Below are 22,655 nucleotides of genomic sequence, written 5' to 3' on the forward strand. Positions count from 1 at the left end.
AATCCAGCCTGGGTCTTCCAATATTCAGCTTTATTGGATGTCTAGGGCTTCTAGTGTAATGGGAAAAGGAGAAGAACTTTTCTTTATGTGCTTTCTCCATGCCAGGCACAAGGAAACATCATGTCGCCTCTGGGTCACCTTTTCTCTAAATTAGACGGTCCCATATGCCGTGACCTTCCTTCACAGGGCAGCAGAATGGCAAACACAGTTCAATATACAGGAATATAAAGTGATGGTGTACATTGGGGCAGAATGTTTTGTTCCACAGGGAGGCAAATGGGGTCTGAACTGGAGGTGGCTGTCAGGAACAAGACTTTTTGGTGACAGTGCAAAGCGCGATGGAGATACTGGGTTCACGTGTAGCAGCTGGGGAAAAGGCATGTTCTACAGATCATTAAGCAAGGAATTGAAAATAAAAACTGCAGATATCATAATGGCTTTATACAAATCTGTGGTGTAACCACCTTTGAGATACTGTGCAGAGTTTCTTGTTGACTCACCTCAAAAAGGATATAGCAGAGTTGGAAATGCTTCAGAAGAGAGGAAGCCAGATGATCAAGGCGGTGGAGAGGTTCCCCTGTGAGGAAAGGACTTTGGGGGACTTTTTAGGGTGAAGAAAAGGGGAGTCATAGAGGACAGGATAGATGTTTATAAATGATGGGGAACGTGGAGAGAGTAAAGCTTGTCTCCCTTTCTCACCGTGGACACTCATGAAAGTTCAGAGAAGTTTTTAATGTGTGACATTTTGATGTATTTTTAATCTTTGTTGGAAGCTGCCCAGAGTGGCTGGGGAAACCCAGTCAGATGGGCAGGGTACAAATAATAAATGATTATTATTATTATTAAGGGTAGGATTGAGGGCAGACTCCATCTGCCCATGGACTGTGCTCAGAAGTGAGGCTGAGCCCAATGATATCTCGAGTACCACAGATTCAGCACCTCTGATCGATATTACACCATGCAAAACATCAGGAACATGAACATTTTCCAAACACATTCAACCCCAGCATTCAAAATGTCATTGGAAAACAACCTATTGTAAGGAAAGAAATGGCTGGTTTGAAGAACTGCCTCCATCGTTCAGCTGCCTGGTACTTATTAATGATTCAAGCTGGAATCTGATAGAGAATTTTCCCGAAGGAATTAGAGACCGTCAGTCAGTCGTGTGAACCCGAGAAAGACGCACAGCTGAAAGGGACTTTCTGTCAGGGAGCCGACACTGGTGGTGATTACAAGGGATTTTGTCAGTGTAAAAATTCTACACTCGAATTAGTGTGATGTATAGATGCCATTTGCACATAGCTGAGTCTGTTTATTGCGCAGGCTGCTGGGAGATTCCTGCCATGGGCATCTCTATCACAGCCAGACTCAGCCCTCAGGGCCCTGCGCCCTTATGGAGAGGGAAGCTGGCAATGGGAGAGGGAAAATATCTCAGCACTGAGATCTCGTAATTTCTAAGGTCGTCTTTCAATTTGTCCGTCCCATGTTCACATAAGTGTCAACTTTCTCATGGAACCACTGGTCCTTTGGAGCAGATATTCAATCCCTCCCAACCCCCCTGCCCCCTCCCCGGCCAGGCATCATGTCAAGTGTGGACTATGCACTTCTGCAAGACGTCCACCTCCGAGGCAGAGCCCTGCTCTTTCATTCACTGCTCACCATGCTAGACACATGGTGGCAAAACATGACAGGGCAGCGCCTTTCCCAGGAGGTGCTTCGTGCACCAGGTATTTTGGGCCCAGGTATCTGTTAAACCACAGAGCCTAGGACTTGCCGATCAGAAGGTCAGCGGTTCGAATCCCTGCGATGGGGTGAGCTCCCCAGAGTCAGCCACGACTGGACCTAATGGTCAGGAGTCCCTTTACCTTTTTAACCCTTGCAATATTATGAAGATTTCATTTCCCTTCACAGATATATACAATCGGGTCATGTTGACTGGAATTACATCAGCCCTGCTCAGTGTGAAACTAATGGGCAAATGAATGTCCCAAAATTTGTGATCGCTAAGGAAAACAGGAAGGGATGTGGGTGGCGCTGTGGGTTAACCCACAGAGCCTAGGACTTGCCGATCAGAAGGTTGGTGGTTCGAATCCCCGCAACGGGGTGAGCTCCCGTTGCTGAGTCCCTGCTCCTGCCAACCTAGCAGTTCGAAAGCACATCCAAGTGCAAGTAGATAAATAGGTACCACTCCGGCGGGAAGGTAAACGGCATTTCTGTGTGCTGCTCTGGTTTGCCAGAAGCGGCTTAGTCCTGCTTGCCACATGACCCGGAAGCTGTACACCGGCTCCCTCGGCCAATAAAGCAAGATGAGCGCTCAACCCCAGAGTCGGCCACGACTGGACCTAATGGTCAGGGGTCCCTTCACCTTTACCTATCTGCACCACTATACAAATCACAGTCTGAGAAACGGCTGTCAGGAGCAACCTTTGCAAAAGACAGACAAAACCTTTGGCCACTAGAGGGAGCTCCGTGCCCAGCATTCCTCCACTCGGAATGAAATGCCACCTGTTTGGACCTCTTTGCCCTCCCTGCCAAGCAAAAGTTGTTCCAAAGGAAACACGGGAGGAAGCAGCAGGTACAGGACTGGGGCAGGAGATATAAATGTTAATCTCACTTTCCTGTAATAAACAAATAGTTAAGGCTAATAATAATAATAATAATAATAATAATAATAATACTACAGTGGTACCTCGGGTTAAGAACTTAATTCGTTCCGGAGGTCCACTCTTAACCTGAAACTGTTCTTAACCTGAAGCACCACTTTAGCTAATGGGGCCTCCCGCTGCTGCCGCGCAATTTCTGTTCTCATCCTGAAGCAAAGTTCTTAACCCGAGGTAATATTTCTGGGTAAGCAGAGTCTGTAACCTGAAGCGTATGTAACCTGAGGTGCCACTGTACTTTTATTCTTTAGACCCACCCATCTGACTGGGTTTCCCCAGCCACCTACAGAAAAATAATAGGGCAAAAACAAACCTAAGAAGAGCAAATATATTATAAAGTGTTAGCAATTAAAATACTAAGCAGAAACATCCTTACTCCTAATTTGCAGACATCTCTTAATGACTTTTTCTACACTGATAGGCCTATTCAGCAGTTTATAAAATTTTTAGATGAGCCCGTCGTTTTTATGATTCTGCTGTATGGTTGCTATGATTTTTTTATTTTTGGGGATTTGTGGATCTCCCTGTGCAACACCCTAATATTTTGTATGAAGAGCAGTCTGTAAATAACTGTGTGAATAAATATGAGCGTATTACAAGCCTGCAGGGATAGCTCAGGGTCCTGGTTCTGCAGAGAGCACCCAGGAGGAGGGCCACAACAGAGGAAAGGCTGAGTCTTCACGGGGCTAAAGGCTCTGCTGCCCCTCAGGGAATGTGCCTTTCAAGTGCCCTCAGCATTTGGGCAAGCAGCTATGGGAAAAGCAAATCTCATGGGTTGTATCCAGTCTTACTTCTACTCCAAGTAGACCCATAAGGAGTTTAGACCATTCTGCTTTCTGGAGATGAAGACAACATGGCAAGTACTTGCAGGCAGTGTGGACTTGCTGCCACTAGAGGGAGCCAGCCTCACTTCCTCACTTCTTTGGTAGGTAGAATTCTGGTAAAGGTAAAGGGACCCCTGACCATTAGGTCCAGTCATGGCCGACTCTGGGGTTGCGGTGCTCATCTCGCTTTACTGGCCGAGGGAGCTGGCGTACAGCTTCCGGGTCATGTGGCCAGCAGGACTAAACTGCTTCTGGTGAACCAGAGCAGCACACGGAAACGCCGTTTACCTTCCCGCCGGAGCAGTACCTATTTATCTACTTGCACTTGGACGTGCTTTCGAACTGCTAGGTTGGCAGGAGCAGGGACTGAGCAATGGAAGCTCACCCCGTCGCGGGGATTCAAACCGCCGACCTTCTGTTTGGCAAGTCCTAGGCTCTGTGGTTTAACCCACAGCTCCACCCGTGTCCCTAATATCCCGCGTCCCTAATATCCTGCCTCATATCTCCTGCCAATTGTTAAAAGCAGGAATGGGGGGAGACAGTTAAATGACTCCCAAACCCCAAGTCCCCACCACAGCCTCTAACTAAGGCCAGGACAGTGACCGTTGACACAGGCACCTTCCATGCACAACAGCAAAGAGGCTCAGAAAAGCAGTCTATAAAATTGAAGCAAAGCAGATACCATGAATTGTACTGTTTCCTCTGACTATCCAATATAGAATCAAATAATTGCCAAAATTCAATGGTTTGACGGATTTCCTTGGTTCCAAGGGCTAATGACTCCTCTGGAAGAGGGGAATCCAGGGCTCCCCCTGACTCCATAATCCCGTAAGGATAAGGTCACAAACTCCTTCCCCCTCCACAAGGTGTGAAGTTAGCCGCACAATAGGAGGCAGGAGGCTATCAAGGGCAGCAATTACTCCAGACAGAAGCCCATCAGGATGGTGGATTGAATCCTGATACTTTCAAAGGAGAAGCACAGGAAAGGCTTGCAGCTAGCGGGATGTGTAAATACTCTTATTGTTCTTTGGGGAAGAGGTTAAAAGGTGTCTGGAGGTGGGGTTATTGACAGGGGTGGGTGATGGGCTCATGTTTCTACATGCCAAACAATCTGACTTTGTGACATATTTGTGATGTATCGATGATGCTGTTGGAAAATGTATTATGGGAAATGGGAAGAGGTCTTAAAATTTCACACAACCCCATGCTTGGGGTTCCTACTCTTTTCTTTGTCTGTTTGAACCTTGTTGCAACAACAAATAAAGATCAGGTCAGCTGACTACTGTTTGCTTCTTCTAACTTGGCTGGAGACTCCTTCATTTGCTGACCAGAGACCCGCGGGGAGTGGCACCTGGTCAAGCTGGACAGTGGAGTAAATCCGCACACCAGGATTTTTCCTTATCACAATGCAAGAGGAAAAGCAGAGAGGTCATAGTAGGATTTGGGTCCTGCTCAATATTAGAAATTAGCCAGGCTCCAGGTGTGTTTTGCCAACAAAGGTCCATATAGTCAAAGCTCTGGTTTTCCCAGTAGTGATGTATGGAAGTGAGAGCTGGACCATAAAGAAGGCTGATCGCCGAAGAATGGATGCTTTTGAATTCTGGTGCTGGAGGAGACTCTTGAGAGTCCCATGGACTGCAAGGAGATCAAACCTCTCCATTCTGAAGGAAATAAGCCCTGAGTGCTCACTGGAAGGACAGATCGTGAAGCTGAGGCTCCAATACTTTGGCCACCTCATGAGAAGAGAAGACTCCCTGGAAAAGACCCTGATGTTGGGAAAGATGGAGGGCACAAGGAGAAGGGGATGACAGAGGACGAGATGGTGGGACAGTGTTCTCGAAGCTACAAACATGAGTCTGACCAAACTGTGGGTGGCAGTGGAAGACAGGATGGCCTGGTGTGCTCTGGTCCAGGGGGTCACGAAGAGGCGGACATGACTAAATGACTAAACAACAACAACAACAACAACAACGTGTGCTTTGTAACCACATGGAGATCTCTGGATGTCTGGTTGGTGACTGGGAAAAGCAAAATGTCACTTAGAGAAGTATCTTAAATATTTTCCTTGAAACTCCTGTAGAACTTGGTTACCGTACCTTACACTGAGTCAGGCCATTGGACCCCCTAACCCGCATTTCCAGCACTGGCTGGCAGCAGGCCCTGAGGATATCAGGCAGGGGTCTTGAACCTGGGACCTTCCCCACAGGAAGTAGATGCTCTACCACAAAATTACAGCCCCTCCCACCTCACTTGCTTTCACAGAGAGAGAGAGGACTGGAAGGGAGAGACCTATCTCTGTGCTGAAATCAAAAGTCTGTCTCTTGTAGTTTCACACATGGGGGGGGGGAGAGATGAAAGGTAAATGCGCATCCACAATACCCCCACCTCTTCTCCTCCGCATTCTCCCCATACCTCTGTGTGTGGGGGGGGAACTCTGCTTCCATCTTCTCTTTATCTCAGGATTGCAACATCTGGAGAAAGGCAGTAACTGGAGCCCTGATCCTAGCCAAGTCATTCAATGGGGCATCCTCTCCATCACACAGCAGGCTGGAAGGCAGGAAGCCAGTTGCTAAATTCAGCTCCCTGGGAGATAAGGGCCAAGCAAGGGAGGGAGGGAGGGGCCTGGAGATAACCTTCAAAGGCACTCCAGCCCCATCAGTGGAGCCAGGCCCTCCCCTCCTGGAACAGATAAGTCAGCTATTTAATAGCATCACAGAAACGGGAGAAGAAGTGTAGCAGCTGAACTAGGATACCCAAGCAAGTTTGAGTCCACCTGTTCAGGATTCAGTCAAGACTGAGGTTTTGCTTTAAAATTTCAGGTGTTTGTTCCAAAGCTAGGAAGGGCTGCACTATCACACCAATTAGGGACAAATGTCAGGTTCTGCATTTAGGCAGGAAGAACCAGGGGCACAAATATAAGATGGGGGGGGGCACCTGGCTTGATAGCAGTACAGTGGTACCTTGGGTTACAGGCGCTTCAGGTTACAGACTCTGCTAACCCAGAAATAGTACCTCGGGTTAAGAACTTTGCTTCAGGATGAGAACAGAAATCGTGTGGAAGTGGCATAGCGGCAGTGGGAGGCCTCATTAGCTAAAGTGGTACCTCAGGTTAAGAAGAGTTTCAGGTTAAGAACAGACCTCCAGAATGAATTAAGTTCTTAACCCGAGGTATCACTGTACATGTAAAAAGGATCTTAGTACCACAAGCTTAACACAAGTCAACAATGTGACGCAGCAGCAAAAAAAGCTAATGCTATTCTGTGCTTCGTCAACAGAAGTCTAGTGTCCAGATCAAGGGAAGAAGTCATAGTCCCACTCTCTTCTGCCTTCCTCAGACCACACCTGGAGTTCTGTGTCCAGTTCTGGGCAGCACAGTTTAAGAAGGATGTTGACAAACTGGAAGGTGTGCCAAGAGGGGAAACCAAGATGATCATGGGTCTGGAAACAAGGCCTGATGAGGAACAGTTGAAGGAGGTGGGTGTGTTTAGCCTGGAAAGGCACAAATACAAGATGGGTGACACCTGGCTTGAGAGCAGTACATGTGAAAAGGATCTAGGAGTCTTGGTTGACCACAAACTTGACATGAGCCAACAGTGTGACGTGGCAGCTAAAAAAGCCAATGCAATTCTGGGCTGCATCAATAGGAGTATAGCATCTAGATCAAGGGAAGTAATAATGCCACTGTATTCTGCTCTGGTCAGACCTCACCTGGAGTACTGTGTCCAGTTCTGGGCACCACAGTTCAAGAAGGACACTGACAAACTGGAACGTGTCCAGAGGAGGGCAACCAAAATGGTCAAAGGCCTGGAAACGATGCCTTATGAGGAACGGCTAAGGGAGCTGGGCATGTTTAGCCTGGAGAAGAGGAGGTTAAGGGGTGATATGATAGCCATGTTCAAATATATAAAAGGATGTCACATAGAGGAGGGAGAAAGGTTGTTTTCTGCTGCTCCAGAGAAGCGGACACGGAGCAATGGCTCCAAACTACAAGAAAGAAGATTCCACCTAAACATTAGGAAGAACTTCCTGACAGTAAGAGCTGTTTGACAGTGGAATTTGCTGCCAAGGAGTGTGGTGGCGTCTCCTTCTTTGGAGGTCTTTAAACAGAGGCTTGACAACCATATGTCAGGAGTGCTCTGATGGTGTTTCCTGCTTGGCAGGGGGTTGGACTCGATGGCCCTTGTGGTCTCTTCCAACTCTATGATTCTATGGTTCTATGAAAAGAGGAGACTGAGAGCCATCTTCAAATATCTGAGAGGCTGTCACATGGAAGAGGGAGTTTTCCCCTGCTCTGAGGGTAGGACTCGAACCAGTGGCTTCAAGTTACAAGAAAGGGGTTGGACTTTCTGAAAGCTACAAGAAACTAGGAAGAACTTTGGACAGTGGAACTGTCTCCCTCGGGAGAAGGTGGGCTCTCCTTCCTTGGGAGATTTTTTAGCAGAGGTTGGATGGTCATCTGTCAGGGATACTTTGGTTGAGATTCCTGCATGGCAGGGGGCTGGACTAGATGACCACTGAGGGTTCCTTGCAACTCTATGCTTCTATTATAAATAGTGCTATTTTATTGTGCAGTTGTGACCTTTTCTGCTCATGGTAGCATTCGGGCAGTGATACACGACCCCTTTTCAATAGTGCCACAAATGTTTTGTGAGGAGTGATACTCCTCCGTCTCTAATCAGTAGCTTCCTTCCGAAATGCCATAAGTTTTCACACTGGAAGTGTTCAGGGAAAGGGGGTCTGTCTTGTTTCGGTTGCGCTAGAGCAGAAGTCTGCCCCTCCAGGTGTCAAGAGGGCTGGAATAATGGGGAAGCATTGCAGAACAATTCCTATAGAGACAAATGGCGTGTGGACGGTTTAGATCAGGGGTCAGCAACCTTTTTCAGCTGTGGGCCGGTCCACCGTCCCTCAGACCTTGTGGGGGGCCAGACTATATTTTGGGGGGGAAATACGAATGTATTCCTATGCCCCACAAATAACCCAGAGATGCATTTTAAATAAAAGGACACATTCTACTCATGTAAAAACATGCTGATTCCTGGACTATCTGTGGGCCGGATTCAGAAGGCAATTGGGCTGCATCCGGCCCCCAGGCCTTAGTTTGCCTACCCCTGGTTTAGATGCAGTGGTACTTCTGGATGCAAACGGGATCCGTTCCGGAGCCCCGTCCGCATCCACAAGCGAACGCAACCTGCGTCTGCGGGTCACGATTCGCCGCTTCCGCGCATGCGGGTGATGTCATTTTGGCCGTTTGCGCATGTGCGAGCAGTGAAACCTGGAGGTAACACGCTCCATTACTTCTGGGCCACTGCAGCGTGCAACTCGAAAATACTTATCCCAAAGTTACTTCAACCCCGAGGTATGACTGTACACCACAAAAGCACCAGTCTTGCGTCTTCCGGGTTGGCGCCATCGCCGAATGGCGGACTCCCTCCGAGCTCCAGAGGGAGCCTGCTCGGCAGGGGCTGGGTTCTACCGCGCCGGCGACGCGGGGACCCTCAAAAACCATGGGCACTGAAACCCATGGGCATGGTGACTCGGCGGGCACCGTTTGCGTCCCCCCTGACCCGCGAAGGAGCCTTTTTAAAGGCTGCGGAGCGGGTGACGGGGGGGTGCTGTGAGTCTTCCGCTTCCCCTGCCCAGCGAAGCCGCATGCCATTCGACGGAGAGCGCTGACTTCTTCCATTGAAAATTTGGACTTTAAAAGAATAACCCGTGAGTAATTGGAACTTGGATTAAAAAAGGGGGGAAATTCTTTTTAAATTCGGAGCGAGCGGGGGAGGTGCAAAAAGGAAGTCAGCCTCCCCCCTGTTGTAGAGGAGCTAAAGCAAAGGATTTGACAACTAAGATCGAGTGCAACCTTTTTTTGATAAAATTATTAACTTCGCGATGGAAAATTATAAGACTGGGCTGGAGGAGAAAAGTGGAATGTGAATTAAAAGGCACCCCCCCCCCCGAAACCCCGGGAGCGATCCTTAAGAGCGCTGGGAGAGGAGAAATAGAGGTTTTGACAGCTGTCAAAGGAGCTGTCAAAGCGGAAGAACAAAAAGAGAACTTTGTTACGAGGACTTTGCTGGTCACATTTGTTACAAATTGGATATAAATTGTTTAAAACAAGGAATAATAAGTTACTTTGACTGTTGGGTGTGATCGGGAAGGAAACTGAGCTACTATAATCCCTCTAGAGGAGCTGTGGGACACTACAAGTATTGTTGGCATCGAATTTGAATAGGACTTTTTATCTCCTGGGAAACTGCAGAAATGGAACACTATTTTGTCTACAGAGGTCTACACACTAAAGGAGACAATAGATTTATCTATTGAAGAATGGAATGGACTTGACGTAATGTTTTGTTCCTGAATAACAAAGCCTCTGCAGAGGAATTAGAAGCTTTTTGGAATTAGAACATTTGTGCAGGAGAGCAGGGGGGAAAAAAAAGAGAGGAGGAGAGAGAACAACAAGAACAACAAGAATAACAAGAACTGGACAAAGTTGGAAGATAGACTCCTTCCAAGATTGGACATGTGAAATCAAAGATGACCAAAAGACGGCAAAGACTAATAAAAAGACGGCAAAGCGGACTGGTGGAGGACTGTGGTTTAGATGTGGGAGCTCCAGGATGACAGTAGATATTGACGGACATTGGGAACGCAACCGGGAAAGGGGGGAGGGAAATTTGGAATCCAAAGGGTGTTAAATTACATTTTATTCTTTTTTCTATTTTTCTGTTTATTTTAATCTGTATTGCATATTAAAGAGGGGAAGTCGTGGAAGGGAACAGGTCGATTTTAGGGGATGGGAAAATATTTTTTAAATTGGGTCAATGATAAATAATTTTAAAATTTGGGGTAAGAATTTGTTGAATCTATTTGAAAGAATTGGAATACAAGAGGGGGAGGGGAGGGGAAGTCCTGGAAGGATGCCAATGAAAATTAGGTTTTAAATTTGGATGTTTTTCTTTTTCTGTTATATTTGAAAATCTTTAATAAATATTATTTTAAAAAAAAGCACCATTCTTGCACCAATGTTGCAGAACACACCAAAATAAAACAAAAACCCCACCCACCCCCCAGTCTAGAGGGACCCCACACATGTTCTTACAGTGGCCAACCAGATGCTTGTTGGGGGAAACCAGTGAGCGTTGTCCAGAAGCATCACTGCCGCCAGCCGTGGAGGAGAGAGCAGAGTCATCCTGGCTAGTAGCTCTGCATAGCCCCCCCCCCCCATGAATTTGCCTAGCCCTCTTTTCATAAAATCACAGGACTGTAGAATTGGAAGGGACCCCGAGGGTCATCTAGTCCAACCCCCTGTAATGCAGGAATCGCAGCTGGAGAATCCCTCCCGTTGGCCATCTGCCCTCTTCTTAAAAATCTCCAGGGAAAGAGAGTCCACCACCTTCTGAGTCTGTCCCACCACTGAACAGCTCTTACCCTCAAAACGTTTTTCCATATGTTCCAACAGAATCTCCTTCCTTGTAACTTGAAGCCACTGGTTCGAGTCCTGCCCTCTGGAGCAACAGAAAACAAGCTTGTTCCCTCTTCCATGTGACTGTTCTTGAGATATTGGAAGATGGCTCTCATATCTCCTCTTTTCCAGGCTGAACATCCCCCGCTCCTTCAACCGCTCCTCATAAGGCTTAGTTCCCAGACTCTCAGTCATCTTGGTCGCCCTCCTCTGCACACCTTCCAAATTCTCCATATCCTCCTTAAATTGTGGCCTTTGGACCCGATCCAGCAACTGCAGGTCTCTTCTGATGCTCAGAGGCTGCCTTCACACACCTAGTTTTCCCCCAGATGTTTCAGACTACATCTCCCAGGAGTCCCGGCATCCCACACCCCAACATCTGGGTGGGCAGTGGGCACCCAGTTGGCAAAGGCTGTTCTGAAGCCATCTCGGCTAAAGGCCAGCCTCACACTTTAGGGCAGCAGATGCCCCAAACCGCCTCCTTGCCCTCGTGACCCGCAGTCGGATACCCCCAACTTGCCTTTGCTCTGCCCAATTTTGCCTTCACAGTTGCTTTCTGTGACTCTTTGCAAGAACAAGGCTTGTGGTGTAATCAGAATATACTTTGCTAAAGCAGAGCTCATCACTTAAAAGCAGAGAGACCCTTTGCAAGACCTCTGGTCACCCCCTTTTTTAAGATTTCAAACTTCGCCTCGAGGTGCTAGGTGGCTAGCTCAGATCTATAGCTCAGCAGGCAAAAACTCAATTACCCGCCCGCCAGCTGAGGAGGAGAGGGGAATTTGTCAACAAAGGATGCTGCTGAAGAGAGGCAGCGTGGTGCTGTGGGCGGAGCGCTGCTTTTTAGCTGTAGGAAATCTGAGTTCAAAGGGAGCCTTTGCCATAAGGGGCACTGGAAAAGTTGCCCCCCCCTCTCTCTCTCTGTCTTTCCTACCTCATAGGGTTGTTGCGAGGCCAAAGTATGACACCTAGCTCCTCGGGAATAGATTGTAAACTTCAATAAGAAACCTCACTAAACACTTTGGAGCTTCTTGGCGGGTTCCAGGGCTCCCTGAGCCTGAGCAGCCAAGGGCCTCCTCCAGGCAGGTGCTGCTTGTTAGAATCTTAGGATGGTGGAGTTGGAAGGGACCCCGAGGGTCATCTAGTCCAACCCCCTGCAGTGTAGGAATCTTTCCCCAACCACGACCCTGAGATTAATACCTGAGGTATTCTGTCCCCGGTATTCTGCATCCTGCTTCCTCCAGCAGCAGCCCTGAAACCCTTTGCAGGAGTCCCCCTCCCAGCCATCCCAGAATAGCACAGGTGGGGGAGATGAGGGTGGGAAAAGGCAGGAAGCCCCAGAAGGGGGTAAATTGCAGCTCACACCCCTCCACAAGAAGAGAGCCCAACCCCAGGATGTTCTTGGTCCTACAACACCAACAGCCGCGACACACACAACACCTCTCTGAGCAGGTGCAGAGCGCACTCCAGGTCAAAGGCTGGCTAGAAAGGGCCTTGGAGGACACCATCACCGCACCTATTCTAGGAATTAACCACTAGGTCCTCCGCCTCCCCCCCCTTCCCCCCTGCATTCCAGGGGTTGGACTAGATGACCCTGGGGTACCCTTCCAACCGCGCCCGGGTGCCAGCGCGCGCCTCCCTCCGCCTTGCCCGCCAGCCAAGCAGCCACTTGCCCTTTCCTGGGGGAGAGAAGGTCGAGGCGGGCAAGTGCTGAAGCGGCTGCCTGGCTTGGATTTCCACGATCGATGCGCGCCGGTAACGGGAGCCGGAAGGAAGCGCAGCCGGGACGGGCCAGCCAGCGCGGCGCGCAGGGGAGCGGGGGGGGGGGGACGGTTAGCGGGGACTCCCGGGGGAGGGGGCAGCAGCAATCCGCCCACCACCCAGTGAGGGGGTCCGGGCAGCCCCCGCGTCCCGGAGCCTCTCCAATCTCTGCCGGCCACTACAGGCACCCGGAGCCTCCGCCGCCCGCCCCGTCGGGCAGCCGGGCTCGGCCAGGGGGGCGTGCCGGCCACGTCCTCGCCGCGCGGCTCCGGGAAAGCGCCCGGTGGGGCATGGCGGCGGCGGCGGCGGCAGCAGCAGCCCCCTCTCCCCTCTCCCCTCTCGGAGACAAAGCCAGCCGAGATGGATGGAGGAGCCGCTGCCTCGGGGCACGAAAGCCTCGCTCGACGGGCGACCCACCCGGCGCGCCTCCCTCCGTCCCGCCCCCGGGGTCCAGTCCAGAGGCGGACCGGGGTGGGGTGGGGGGAGAGAAGCACCTGACCTGGCCCAGCCCCCTCCCCACTTTCCCCTCCCCTGGCGGGGGGCGCACCAGCCCTCGAGACGGGGAGGGCGTAAGCGGCGGGTATCCCCGCTCTTCTTCCTCCCGCATTGGGGTATAGGGGAGGGCACCTGGCCTGGCCCGGCCTGGCCCCCTCCCCAACTTGACCCACCTTTCTGGGGGTGGGGGCACGAGCCCTTGGGGGGGGCAGAAGCAGCCCCCCTCCTCCGTTCTCCCTCTTCTCCCTCGGGGTTTTTTTTTTTTTCTTTTTGCGGGGTCGTCGGGGGCGCGCCCTTACCTTGCCCGCTGTTGCTGCCCAGCGGCGGGGGGGCTTCTGCTCCTCCTCCGTCGCCGCCTCCGCTTGCTGCCGCGGTGCCCGGGCGCGGCTCCTCGCCGGCGGTGACCGTGAAGCGGCGGCTCATGGCCGCGGGCCGGGCCGGGCTGGGGCTCGGCGCCGCTCCGCCACAAGTGCTTGCCTGCCCGCCTGCCTGCCCGCCCGCCTGTCCGGGGCGCGGATGCTGCTCCCGCCGAGGGTGCGGAGGCTCCGGCGGGCGGCGGCGGCGGCGAGCGCGGGGCGGCGCGGTCCTAGCGCCTCCTTTTTCCGCGGAGAAAAAGAGAGAAGGGGCGCGCGAGGAGGAGATGCTGTTGGGGCGAAGGTCTACGTCACCAAGCACGCTCTTCACCTGCGGAACTCACTGCCACGAGATGCGTCAGGAGGAGGCTCCGGAGAGGGCGAGGCCAATTCTTGAGGTTGGGGAGGGGGCAGACACACCCATCCCTCGGATGGATGGATGGATGGATGGATGGATTTATTTATTTATTTATTTATTTATTCATTCATTTATTGCGCTTATATTTCACCTTTTCCTCCGAGGAGCTCGTGGTTCTCCCCCTCCCCTTTTAATCCCCACAAAGACAACCCTCTGAGGTGGGTGTAGCCTGAGAGAAGGCAGGACCCAAGATGACCAGCGAGCTTCATATGACCCAGGGCAAGGGGGCAGAATTTGAACCCTGCTCTCTCCCAGTCTGACCCTCTAACCCAGGGGTTGTCCACCTGGTCCCTACCGCCCACTAGTGGGCGTTTCAGAATTCTAGGCGGGCCGTAGGGTTTCCAAGGCACAAGCTGCATCCTTCCATTGAGAGCTGGTGGGTGGTAAGGAAATTTTACCCTCAAGAAAGATGCATTAGTGGGCGGTAGGGATAAAAAGACTGACTACCCCTACTCTAACCATTACACCACACTGATTCTCAGTACCACTTTTGCCAGGATAGAGAGAGGCTTGTGCTCAAATAGTTGAGTTTAAATAGCTTGCTACTAAGAATCAGAATCGTACCCTTGGATGGGACCCCAAGGGACATCTAGTCCAATTGCAGCTGTTTGCAGCTTTCTCCGTGGGGTTTATTCTGAGGGAAATGTGCCTAGGATTGCAGCTGAAAAAGGAGCGCTAAAGTTTTCTGCTGGAAGCCATTCCATCATGCAGGCCCCACCACCGAGAAGGCCCTGTTCCTCATACTCATCAGCACCGACTAACCAGAGGAAGGGGCAGAGAAGAAAGTGGAGTGTTTGATGCCTAACTTTGAGGCCAGGAAGGGTCATGTAGCGGGAAGAAGAAGAGTTTGGATTTGATATCCCACTTTATCACTACCCAAAGGAGAAGGAGAAGCCGAGGGTGCAGCAGGAAGCTTTACCAACTGCACTGGCTCCCAGTGGAGTCCAGGGTCAGGTTGAAGGTGCTGGTTTTGACCTTTAAAGCCCTATGTGGCCTAGGACCCTCGTACCAACTGGACAGCCTCTCCTGGTATGTCCCGCGGAGGACCTTAAGGTTCACAAATGACGGGGGTCCAAGTTGCAAGGAGGTTAGACTGGTCTCAACCAGGGCCAGGGCCTTGTCAGGTCCTGGCCCCGACTTGGTGGAAAGCTCTGTCACAAGAGACCAGGGCCCTGTGTCAGAGCTGTTCCGCCTGGCCTTTGGTTTAGACTCAGTCTGACCCTTATGTTTCCCTCCCCTTATGGTCTTGATCTATGGGCTACTTTTAAAATGAGGCTGCATTTTAAACTGCATTTTAACCTGTATTTTAAATTGGTTTTTTTTCCCTATTATGTTTTTACTGTGATTTTATTGGTGTTTGTTGCTCTGAGCCTGACTCTGGCCGGGGAGGGCGGGTTATAAATTATTATTATTATTATTATTATTATTATTATTATTATTATTAGTGGGAAATGCAAGGAGCAACAGACGAGGTAGAGCCTTGCAAGAAATTTCACTAAGACAGGTCCATGTTGCTCAGTGCAGTCTGCACTGACCGGCAGCAGCGGCTCTCCGGGGTTCAAGACTCTTGAATCTCCCCCAGCCCTGCCCGGAGATGCGCGCCCGGCCGGGGCTCCGCCGCCCAGCCCCGAGGACCCTTCCCCAGCCGGGAGCCCCTTCTGGCCTGGCACGAGCGGGGGGCTCCGCTGCAGCTGCCGGATTCTGCCATCTCTCGGCGAGGAAGAGGAAGAGGGGGGGGGTCCTCCGCGTGCGCGCCGCTTTTGTCCTTTTTGTTCTCCAGCCCAGGCTGCTCTCTCTCCTCCCCGCATCTCCCTCCCCCCCCCCCCCCAGGTCAGTCTCGCACCTCCAGATAAGGAGGGGGAGGAGGAACCTCTGGACGCCACTGGGTCTCCAAAGAGGCAGAATCGAGGCCCTCGCGCTCCCTCTGCTAGGGGGGGTTGGGGGGCAGGTGAGATGCGGGCTCAAGGAGCGGCTCTCCATCCTCCCCTCCCCGCCTGAGCTCTATTTGCCTACTTGTTTATTGCTTTGAATTCTCACCGTTTTCTCCAAGGAGCTGAAGGTGGCCTGCATGGCTTCTGCGTTTTAATTCTGTAAAAAACAAAAATCTGCCCTTATTCCCTTATGGGGGACACAAGAGCCCTTATAGAGTCCTTTTGTAGAAAATAAGAGAGGCCAACCAGAGAATATGGAGAAGCAAAGCAGCTCTTAAGCCCTCACACCTCCTCACACACAGGAAAGGAGGAGGACCCCAAACAAAGGTGTGCCTGCCCTTATATAGACATTTTAAATTCCCTCCCCTGGAGCTCAAGACCACGCCTCCTTACATCATACATACATCACAGAAAAGGGGTATAGCTCAAGACCACCCCCCAGACACATCATACCTACATCACAGAAGAGGGGTCTACAACAGAAATCTGAGTGCATTGTTTACCTCCTGTCTGGCAGGTTACCTGTTAATGCTTACTTGATTGGATACCCTGGGGAGCCTGGCCAGTTTTTTGTAATGATAAATACTTAGCTCCTGAGCCAGGTCACAGGCTCACCCTATTCATACACAGACATACCCTTAAGACAGGATTTGTGAACGAAAAGACAATGGGGAGGCTTTTCTGTTTTCCTTCGACCTTGCAGAGAAATATTTGAGGTCAACTTGGGAGGGACAAAATGGTTTCTGTTATGTAGTGAAGTTTCACCCTGGGCCAGCAGGGGGATACTGTATATAGTTTTCACTCAGGTCTGTAGATAGTTTTCACTCAGGTCCACGTCAGTTATTTTAGGCGGGAAACGCTGGGCTGTTGTTGCTACAATGTTGACAGCCGGCTGCCTATAAAAGCAGGCCGGCTGAGCTGTTTGCAGTCAGTTCTATTCCAGCTTACAAAATAAAGAGCTACTTGGAGAAATCGCTGTGTCGTCTGCTATGTCAACCCACAACTTAACAGTTTCAGGACTTTTTCTGTGGGGTTTCAGACATGTGGTTTATATATACAGTTATGAACATTATATATATGTATCACGCTCTGCCGTGAGTTTGTGGGGAGGACCGCTCCCCCTGCAAGCCCATTCTCCACCTTGGGCCTGGGGACGGGCCCCATACTCCACCTCAGCATATAAGGCTCCAAGGAGGCCTCGGGACATTGCTGCTGCCGCTCTGCCGTGCGTTTGTGGGGAGGGCTCTTCCCCCGCAAGCCCATTCTCCACCTTGGGCTTGGGGACGGGCCCCATACTCCACCTCAGCATATAAGGCTCCAAGGAGGCCTCGGGACATTGCTGCTGCCGCTCTGCCGTGCGTTTGTGGGGAGGGCTCTTCCCCCGCAAGCCCATTCTCCACCTTGGGCCCGGGGGGCGGGGCCCACACTCACCACCGCCACAACTTTAAGGACACTGGTGCTGCTGCAGCAAATGTTTAAATGTTTTTATATATTTTAAAGTGTTTTAAAAGTGTTTTTACTTTTTACTTTGTTGTACCACGTTAACAGCGGTTTTTATCCATGTATTTTTATTTTTTTTGTTTTATTTTGGGTTGGGGTGGGGTGGTTGTTGAGTGGGGTGGGGATTGGTTTTGTTTTGGTGTAATTGTTTTTTGTTTGTTTGCTTTTATATTCTGTAAAGGGAGGCGAGTATGAGGCTTGGGATTCCTACTGTGGAGGGGCGAGGGAGGTATGGCGGTGGGGGCAGATGTCATAGGCGAAGGGGATCGAGATACGGATATGCTCGTACCCCTTCCAATCTGCGCCCCATCCCGAGAGACGAGGGTAGGGTGAGCAAGGATTACTCACCTCCTTCACTGGTGTTGTGCAATGCCAGGTCTATAGGCAACAAAACCGCCACCCTGCGAGATTTCTTCACCTCGCAGGGGGTTGACCTGGCATGTGTGATGGAGACCTGGGTGCGCGAAGGGGATACTGTTACCTTACGAGAGATGGCGCCCCCGGGTTTCTCCATCCTCCACCAGTCGCGGACTGTGGGCCGGGGGGGAGGGGTGGCATTATTAATCCGGGAAGATTGTTCTTTCAGGGCTCTACCATCACCATCGATCCCCGGCATTGAATGTGTTGGCCTAGTGTGGGGCTCCGAGGTGAGCTTGGCTGTCTGGCTGGTGTACCGGCCACCTAGCGCACCAGCAGCCACCCTGTCAGGCCTGCTGGAGGCGGTGGCCGGCTGGGCCTTGGAGTTCCCTAACCTATTGGTATTGGGGGACTTCAACTTCCATGCTGATGCCACTCCCTCCTCACAGGCTCTGGACCTGGTGTCTTCCATGGCGACACTAGGGCTCTCCCAGTTTGTTTCGGGCCCCACACATCAAGCAGGCCACACGCTGGATTTGATTTTTGGCGTTGGTATAGATGTGATCATGTTTCCTTCGATGAAGGTGCCATGGTCTGATCACTACACTCTGAAAGCCAGGATTGATGTTCCACCCCCACCCTGCTTGGGTGGCGAGCCAATTTGGGCTCGCCCGCAGAGGCTGATGGACCCTGATAGATTCCGCCAAGCCTTGCGGGACCTTTCCCCCCCTGGCGACTCATTGACTGAGCTTGTTGAGGCCTGGAATACCCAGCTCCTGGCAGCCATCAATGAGATCGCACCTAAGCGCCCTCTGCGACCCCGCAGAAACCGGGCTCCCTGGTTTACCGAGGAGCTCCGGAAAATGAAGCGGGACCTCAGACGGCTAGAGCGAGTATGGCAGGGTGCCCGTGACAGAGCTTCAAGAACATCTTATAGGGTTTTTATGAAAACCTACGAGATGGCAGTGAAGGCCGCTAAGAAGTCCTACTCCTCGGCCTCCATTGCATCCGCTAGCTCTCGCCCGGCACAATTGTTTAGTATAATTCGGTCTTTAATGTCCCTCGAAGGACAGCCAAATTTAAATAACAATTTGACACACAGCTGTGAGGCATTTGCAAGCTTTTTTGCGGAGAAGGTCCTGTTGCTCCGCCATGACCTCCCTGCCAGTTTGGATACAATAAAGGAACTGGAGGCCCCTCGACTGTCCTCGGGTCCAGTATTGGACCACTTTGACCGGATATCCCCAGCCGATGTGGACAGATTCCTCCGAGCTGGAAAGCCCACCACTTGTCCTCTCGACCCGTGCCCGTCCTGGCTGATTAGAGCATGTCCAGACGAGGTACAGGGCCCCCTGGGGGATATCATCAATTTGTCCCTTGGCACGGGGACATTCCCAGGGGAACTGAAGGAGGCAGTGGTGCGTCCGCTCTTAAAGAAAACATCATTAGATCCCTTAGATCTATCCAATTACCGCCCGGTTTCGAATCTTCCATTCCTGGGTAAGGTGATTGAGAGAGCGGTTGCTGAACAGCTTGGTAGGTTTCTGGATGAAACGTCGGCTCTGGATCCATTCCAGTCCGGCTTCCGCGCTGGTCATGGGACCGAGACGGCTCTGGTCGCCCTAACAGATGATCTCCGCAGGCAGCTGGATCGAGGCAGGTCGGGGCTGCTGATTCTTCTAGACCTGTCAGCAGCCTTCGACATGGTCGATCACGAACTCCTGGACCACCGCCTTGCCGACGTGGGGATCCAGGGCACAGTCCTTCAATGGCTGCGCTCGTTTCTCTCTGGTCGGGGACAGAGGGTGGCGCTTGGGGGGGAATTGTCATCCCGCCACTCCTTGGTGTGTGGAGTGCCCCAGGGTGCAATACTCTCCCCGATGCTTTTTAACATCTTTATGCGCCCCCTTGCCCAGCTTGTCTGGAGTTTTGGGCTGGGCTGCCATCAGTATGCTGATGACACCCAACTCTATCTGTTGATGGATGGCCATCCTGACTCGGCCCCAGACACACTGATCAGATGCTTGGAAGCTGTGGCTGGATGGTTATGTGGGAGCCGGTTGAAGTTAAATCCTTCGAAGACAGAGGTCCTCTGGCTGGGACGGGGCGATATGGGATTGAGGGGGCAACTCCCATCTCTTGCGGGGGTGCAATTAGTGCCAGCACCGTCCGTTAAGAGTTTGCGTGTAATCTTTGATACCTCCCTCTCCATGGAGGCGCAGATTGCAGCTATAACAAAGGCGGCATTTTTTCATCTCCGCCAAGCTAAGCAGTTGGCTCCTTACCTCTCTTGCCCTGACCTAGCCACTGTGATCCACGCGACGGTCACCTCCAGACTGGATTATTGTAACTCGCTCTACGTGGGGCTGCCCTTGAGACTGACCCAGAAACTCCAGCGGGTGCAGAATGCCGCAGCGAGACTCCTTACGGGGTCCTCGCTTAGAGATCACATTCATCCGGTGCTATACCAGCTGCACTGGCTCCCGGTGGAGTACAGGATCAGGTTTAAGGTGCTGGTTTTAACCTTCAAAGCCCTATACGGCCTAGGACCCTTGTACCCACGGGACCGCCTCTCCTGGTATGCCCCACAGAGGAACTTACGGTCTGCAAACAAAAACATCTTGAAGATCCCAGGCCTCAGAGAGGTTAGGCTGGCCTCAACTAGAGCCAGGGCTTTTTCGGCTGTGGCTCCAACCTGGTGGAACGCTCTGTCACAAGACTTGACATCTTTCCACAGTGCCTGCAAGACAGAGCTGTTCCACCAGGCCTTTGGTCAGGGCGCAGCCTGACTCCCTCCTTTGGCAATCTTTACAAAACTTTAGTTTACGGTTGCCATCAATTTTGATTTTAATTAATTTTTATAATGTTTTTATAATGTTGCACTGTTTTAGTGTTGTTAGCTGCCCTGAGCCCGGCTTCGGCTGGGGAGGGCGGGATATAAATAAAATTTATTTTTTATTTATTTATTTATTTATTATTATTATTATTATTATTATTATTATTATTATATCACCTTAAATTTTTTATTTCAATTCCCACAACAACCCTGAGAGGTAGGCTCTGCTGAAAGAAGACAGTGACTGGCCCCCAATGTCTCACCCTGTGAGCCTCATGGCTAAGTGGGGGATTCGAACCCTTGGTCTCCCAGGACTCAGCTCTAAACACTACACTGCTGGGGGGGGGGTTCCTGCTTGTGGTGTTGTGGGTGAGGTCTTTGGGAGGGTGGCACCAAGGAGGCAGGGTGTGCGCTGCTTCTTCTGGGCTCCTCAGAGGCTGTCTCTGGGACTCCCCACTGGAGATTAGCTTTGCCCCCACCCCCCACCCCATGACATCCCTTCCTATTTATTTGTTTTGAAATGTTTTTAGACATTCTTAATCTTTTGGGACATTTTTAGACCACCTTAATCTTTATGAATGTCTTAAATGTTCTTTTATTAATTTTGAGTGGTTTTGCTTTGCTAGCTGTTGTTTGCTGCCCTGGGCTTCTTTAGGATGAGGAAAGGCAGGGCAGAAATTTAATAAAATAAAATAAAATATGACCAGGCATTTGGTGCTCAGCTGCACTCAGTGGCAAGGACAAGTATATTGTATGCTTATTTTGCTGTTGCTGTTGCTGCTGCTATTTTAAAAACCTCCCTGAGACCTCTGAGTATAGGGTGGTATATTCATAATAATAATAATAATAATAATAATAATAATAATAATAATAACCGGCCCTGTTTCATTGTACTTTTAATTCTTCTTTTATGGTCTTTGTATTTTGCCAAGATAGTTTTGCATAGTTTCAGTATTCTTGCTATTCAATATTGAGCAGAAGTACAGTCATACCTTGGAAGTCAAACAGCTTAGTTCTCAAATGTTTTGGTTCCCAAACGCCGCAAACCCGGAAGTGACTATTCTGGTTTGCAAACTATTTTCAGAAGCCGAACGTCCTGGGTGGCTTCTGCAGCTTCCGATTGGCTGCAGGAGCTTTCTGCAGCCAATTAGAAGCCACACTTTGGTTTCTGAATGTTTTGGAAGTCGAAGGGACTTCCGGAACAGATTCCAACGGATTCCGTTTGACTTCCGAGATACAGCTGTAAGGTGAAAAAAACATCTCAGCGGCTGAATTATTTGTTCCAACAGGGGATTTGCATACTCACCCCCCCCCCCAAGTGTGTCTCTCCCAAAGTGTCGTCTTGCCTTTGTGGTCTCTTATTTTTGTTGCTGGGAGCCCAGAGGAGCTGAACAAGGCTATGCAAGCATCACCACAACACAGGACCACAGGGCTGCCTTGACAGCCGGTTGTCACAAAGCAACCAGGCAGCTGAACATTCCTGTGGCACCTGAAAAACCACCCAGTTAGTTGGGGCAGAGGCAGGAGCCTGTGGAAGCCGCCTCCAGCTCACAAAACCAGCAGAATGGGCACCGCTACCGGTGCCAGGTAACACCCATTCCACATTTGTAAAAACTTGATCGCTTAGTGTGGCAGCATCTACACTTTGGAACTCCCTGCTTAGTGATATTAAGCAGCTGCCTTCAAGGTATTCTTTTTGCTGCCTGCTAAAAACATTCTTGTTTAGACAAGCCTATCCAGAGGCCTAGAAAACTGATGTGAAGTTTAAGCTGTTTTACTACTTTTTTATTTTCATACTATTTTGTATACCTGAAGGAGTGTCTCCACCCCCCATTGCTCAGCCCAGACACTGAGGTCCTCCTCTGGGAGTCTTCTGCTTGTTCCCTCACTGTGAGAAGCAAAGTTGCAGGGAACCAGGCAGAGGGCCTTCTCGGTGGTGGTGCCCTCCCTGCGGAATGTCCTCCCTTCAGATGTCAAGCAATAAAGAACTACGTACACAACTTTTATAAGACATCTGAAGGCAGCCCTGTATTGGGAGGTTTTTAACACTTGATGTTTTAT

At 50.8% G+C, this 22,655-nt stretch overlaps 1 protein-coding gene across 1 annotated transcript in view; it reads right to left on the minus strand.

Annotated features, from left to right (window-relative positions):
- Nucleotides 1–13,637, minus strand: part of SLC12A5 (solute carrier family 12 member 5) — a 117,853-nt gene extending 104,216 nt beyond the window's left edge. Inside the window, exon 1 of the mRNA XM_079978974.1 lies at nucleotides 13,499–13,637. Coding sequence (XP_079835100.1) covers nucleotides 13,499–13,622 — 124 coding nt within the window. The 5' untranslated portion in view covers nucleotides 13,623–13,637. The remainder of the gene's footprint in view (nucleotides 1–13,498) is intronic.
- Between the last annotated feature and the right edge of the window lie 9,018 nt (nucleotides 13,638–22,655).

This window comes from Podarcis cretensis, assembly GCF_951804945.1.
Source record: "Podarcis cretensis genome assembly, chromosome: 6".
In the NCBI taxonomy this organism is placed as follows: domain Eukaryota; kingdom Metazoa; phylum Chordata; class Lepidosauria; order Squamata; family Lacertidae; genus Podarcis; species Podarcis cretensis.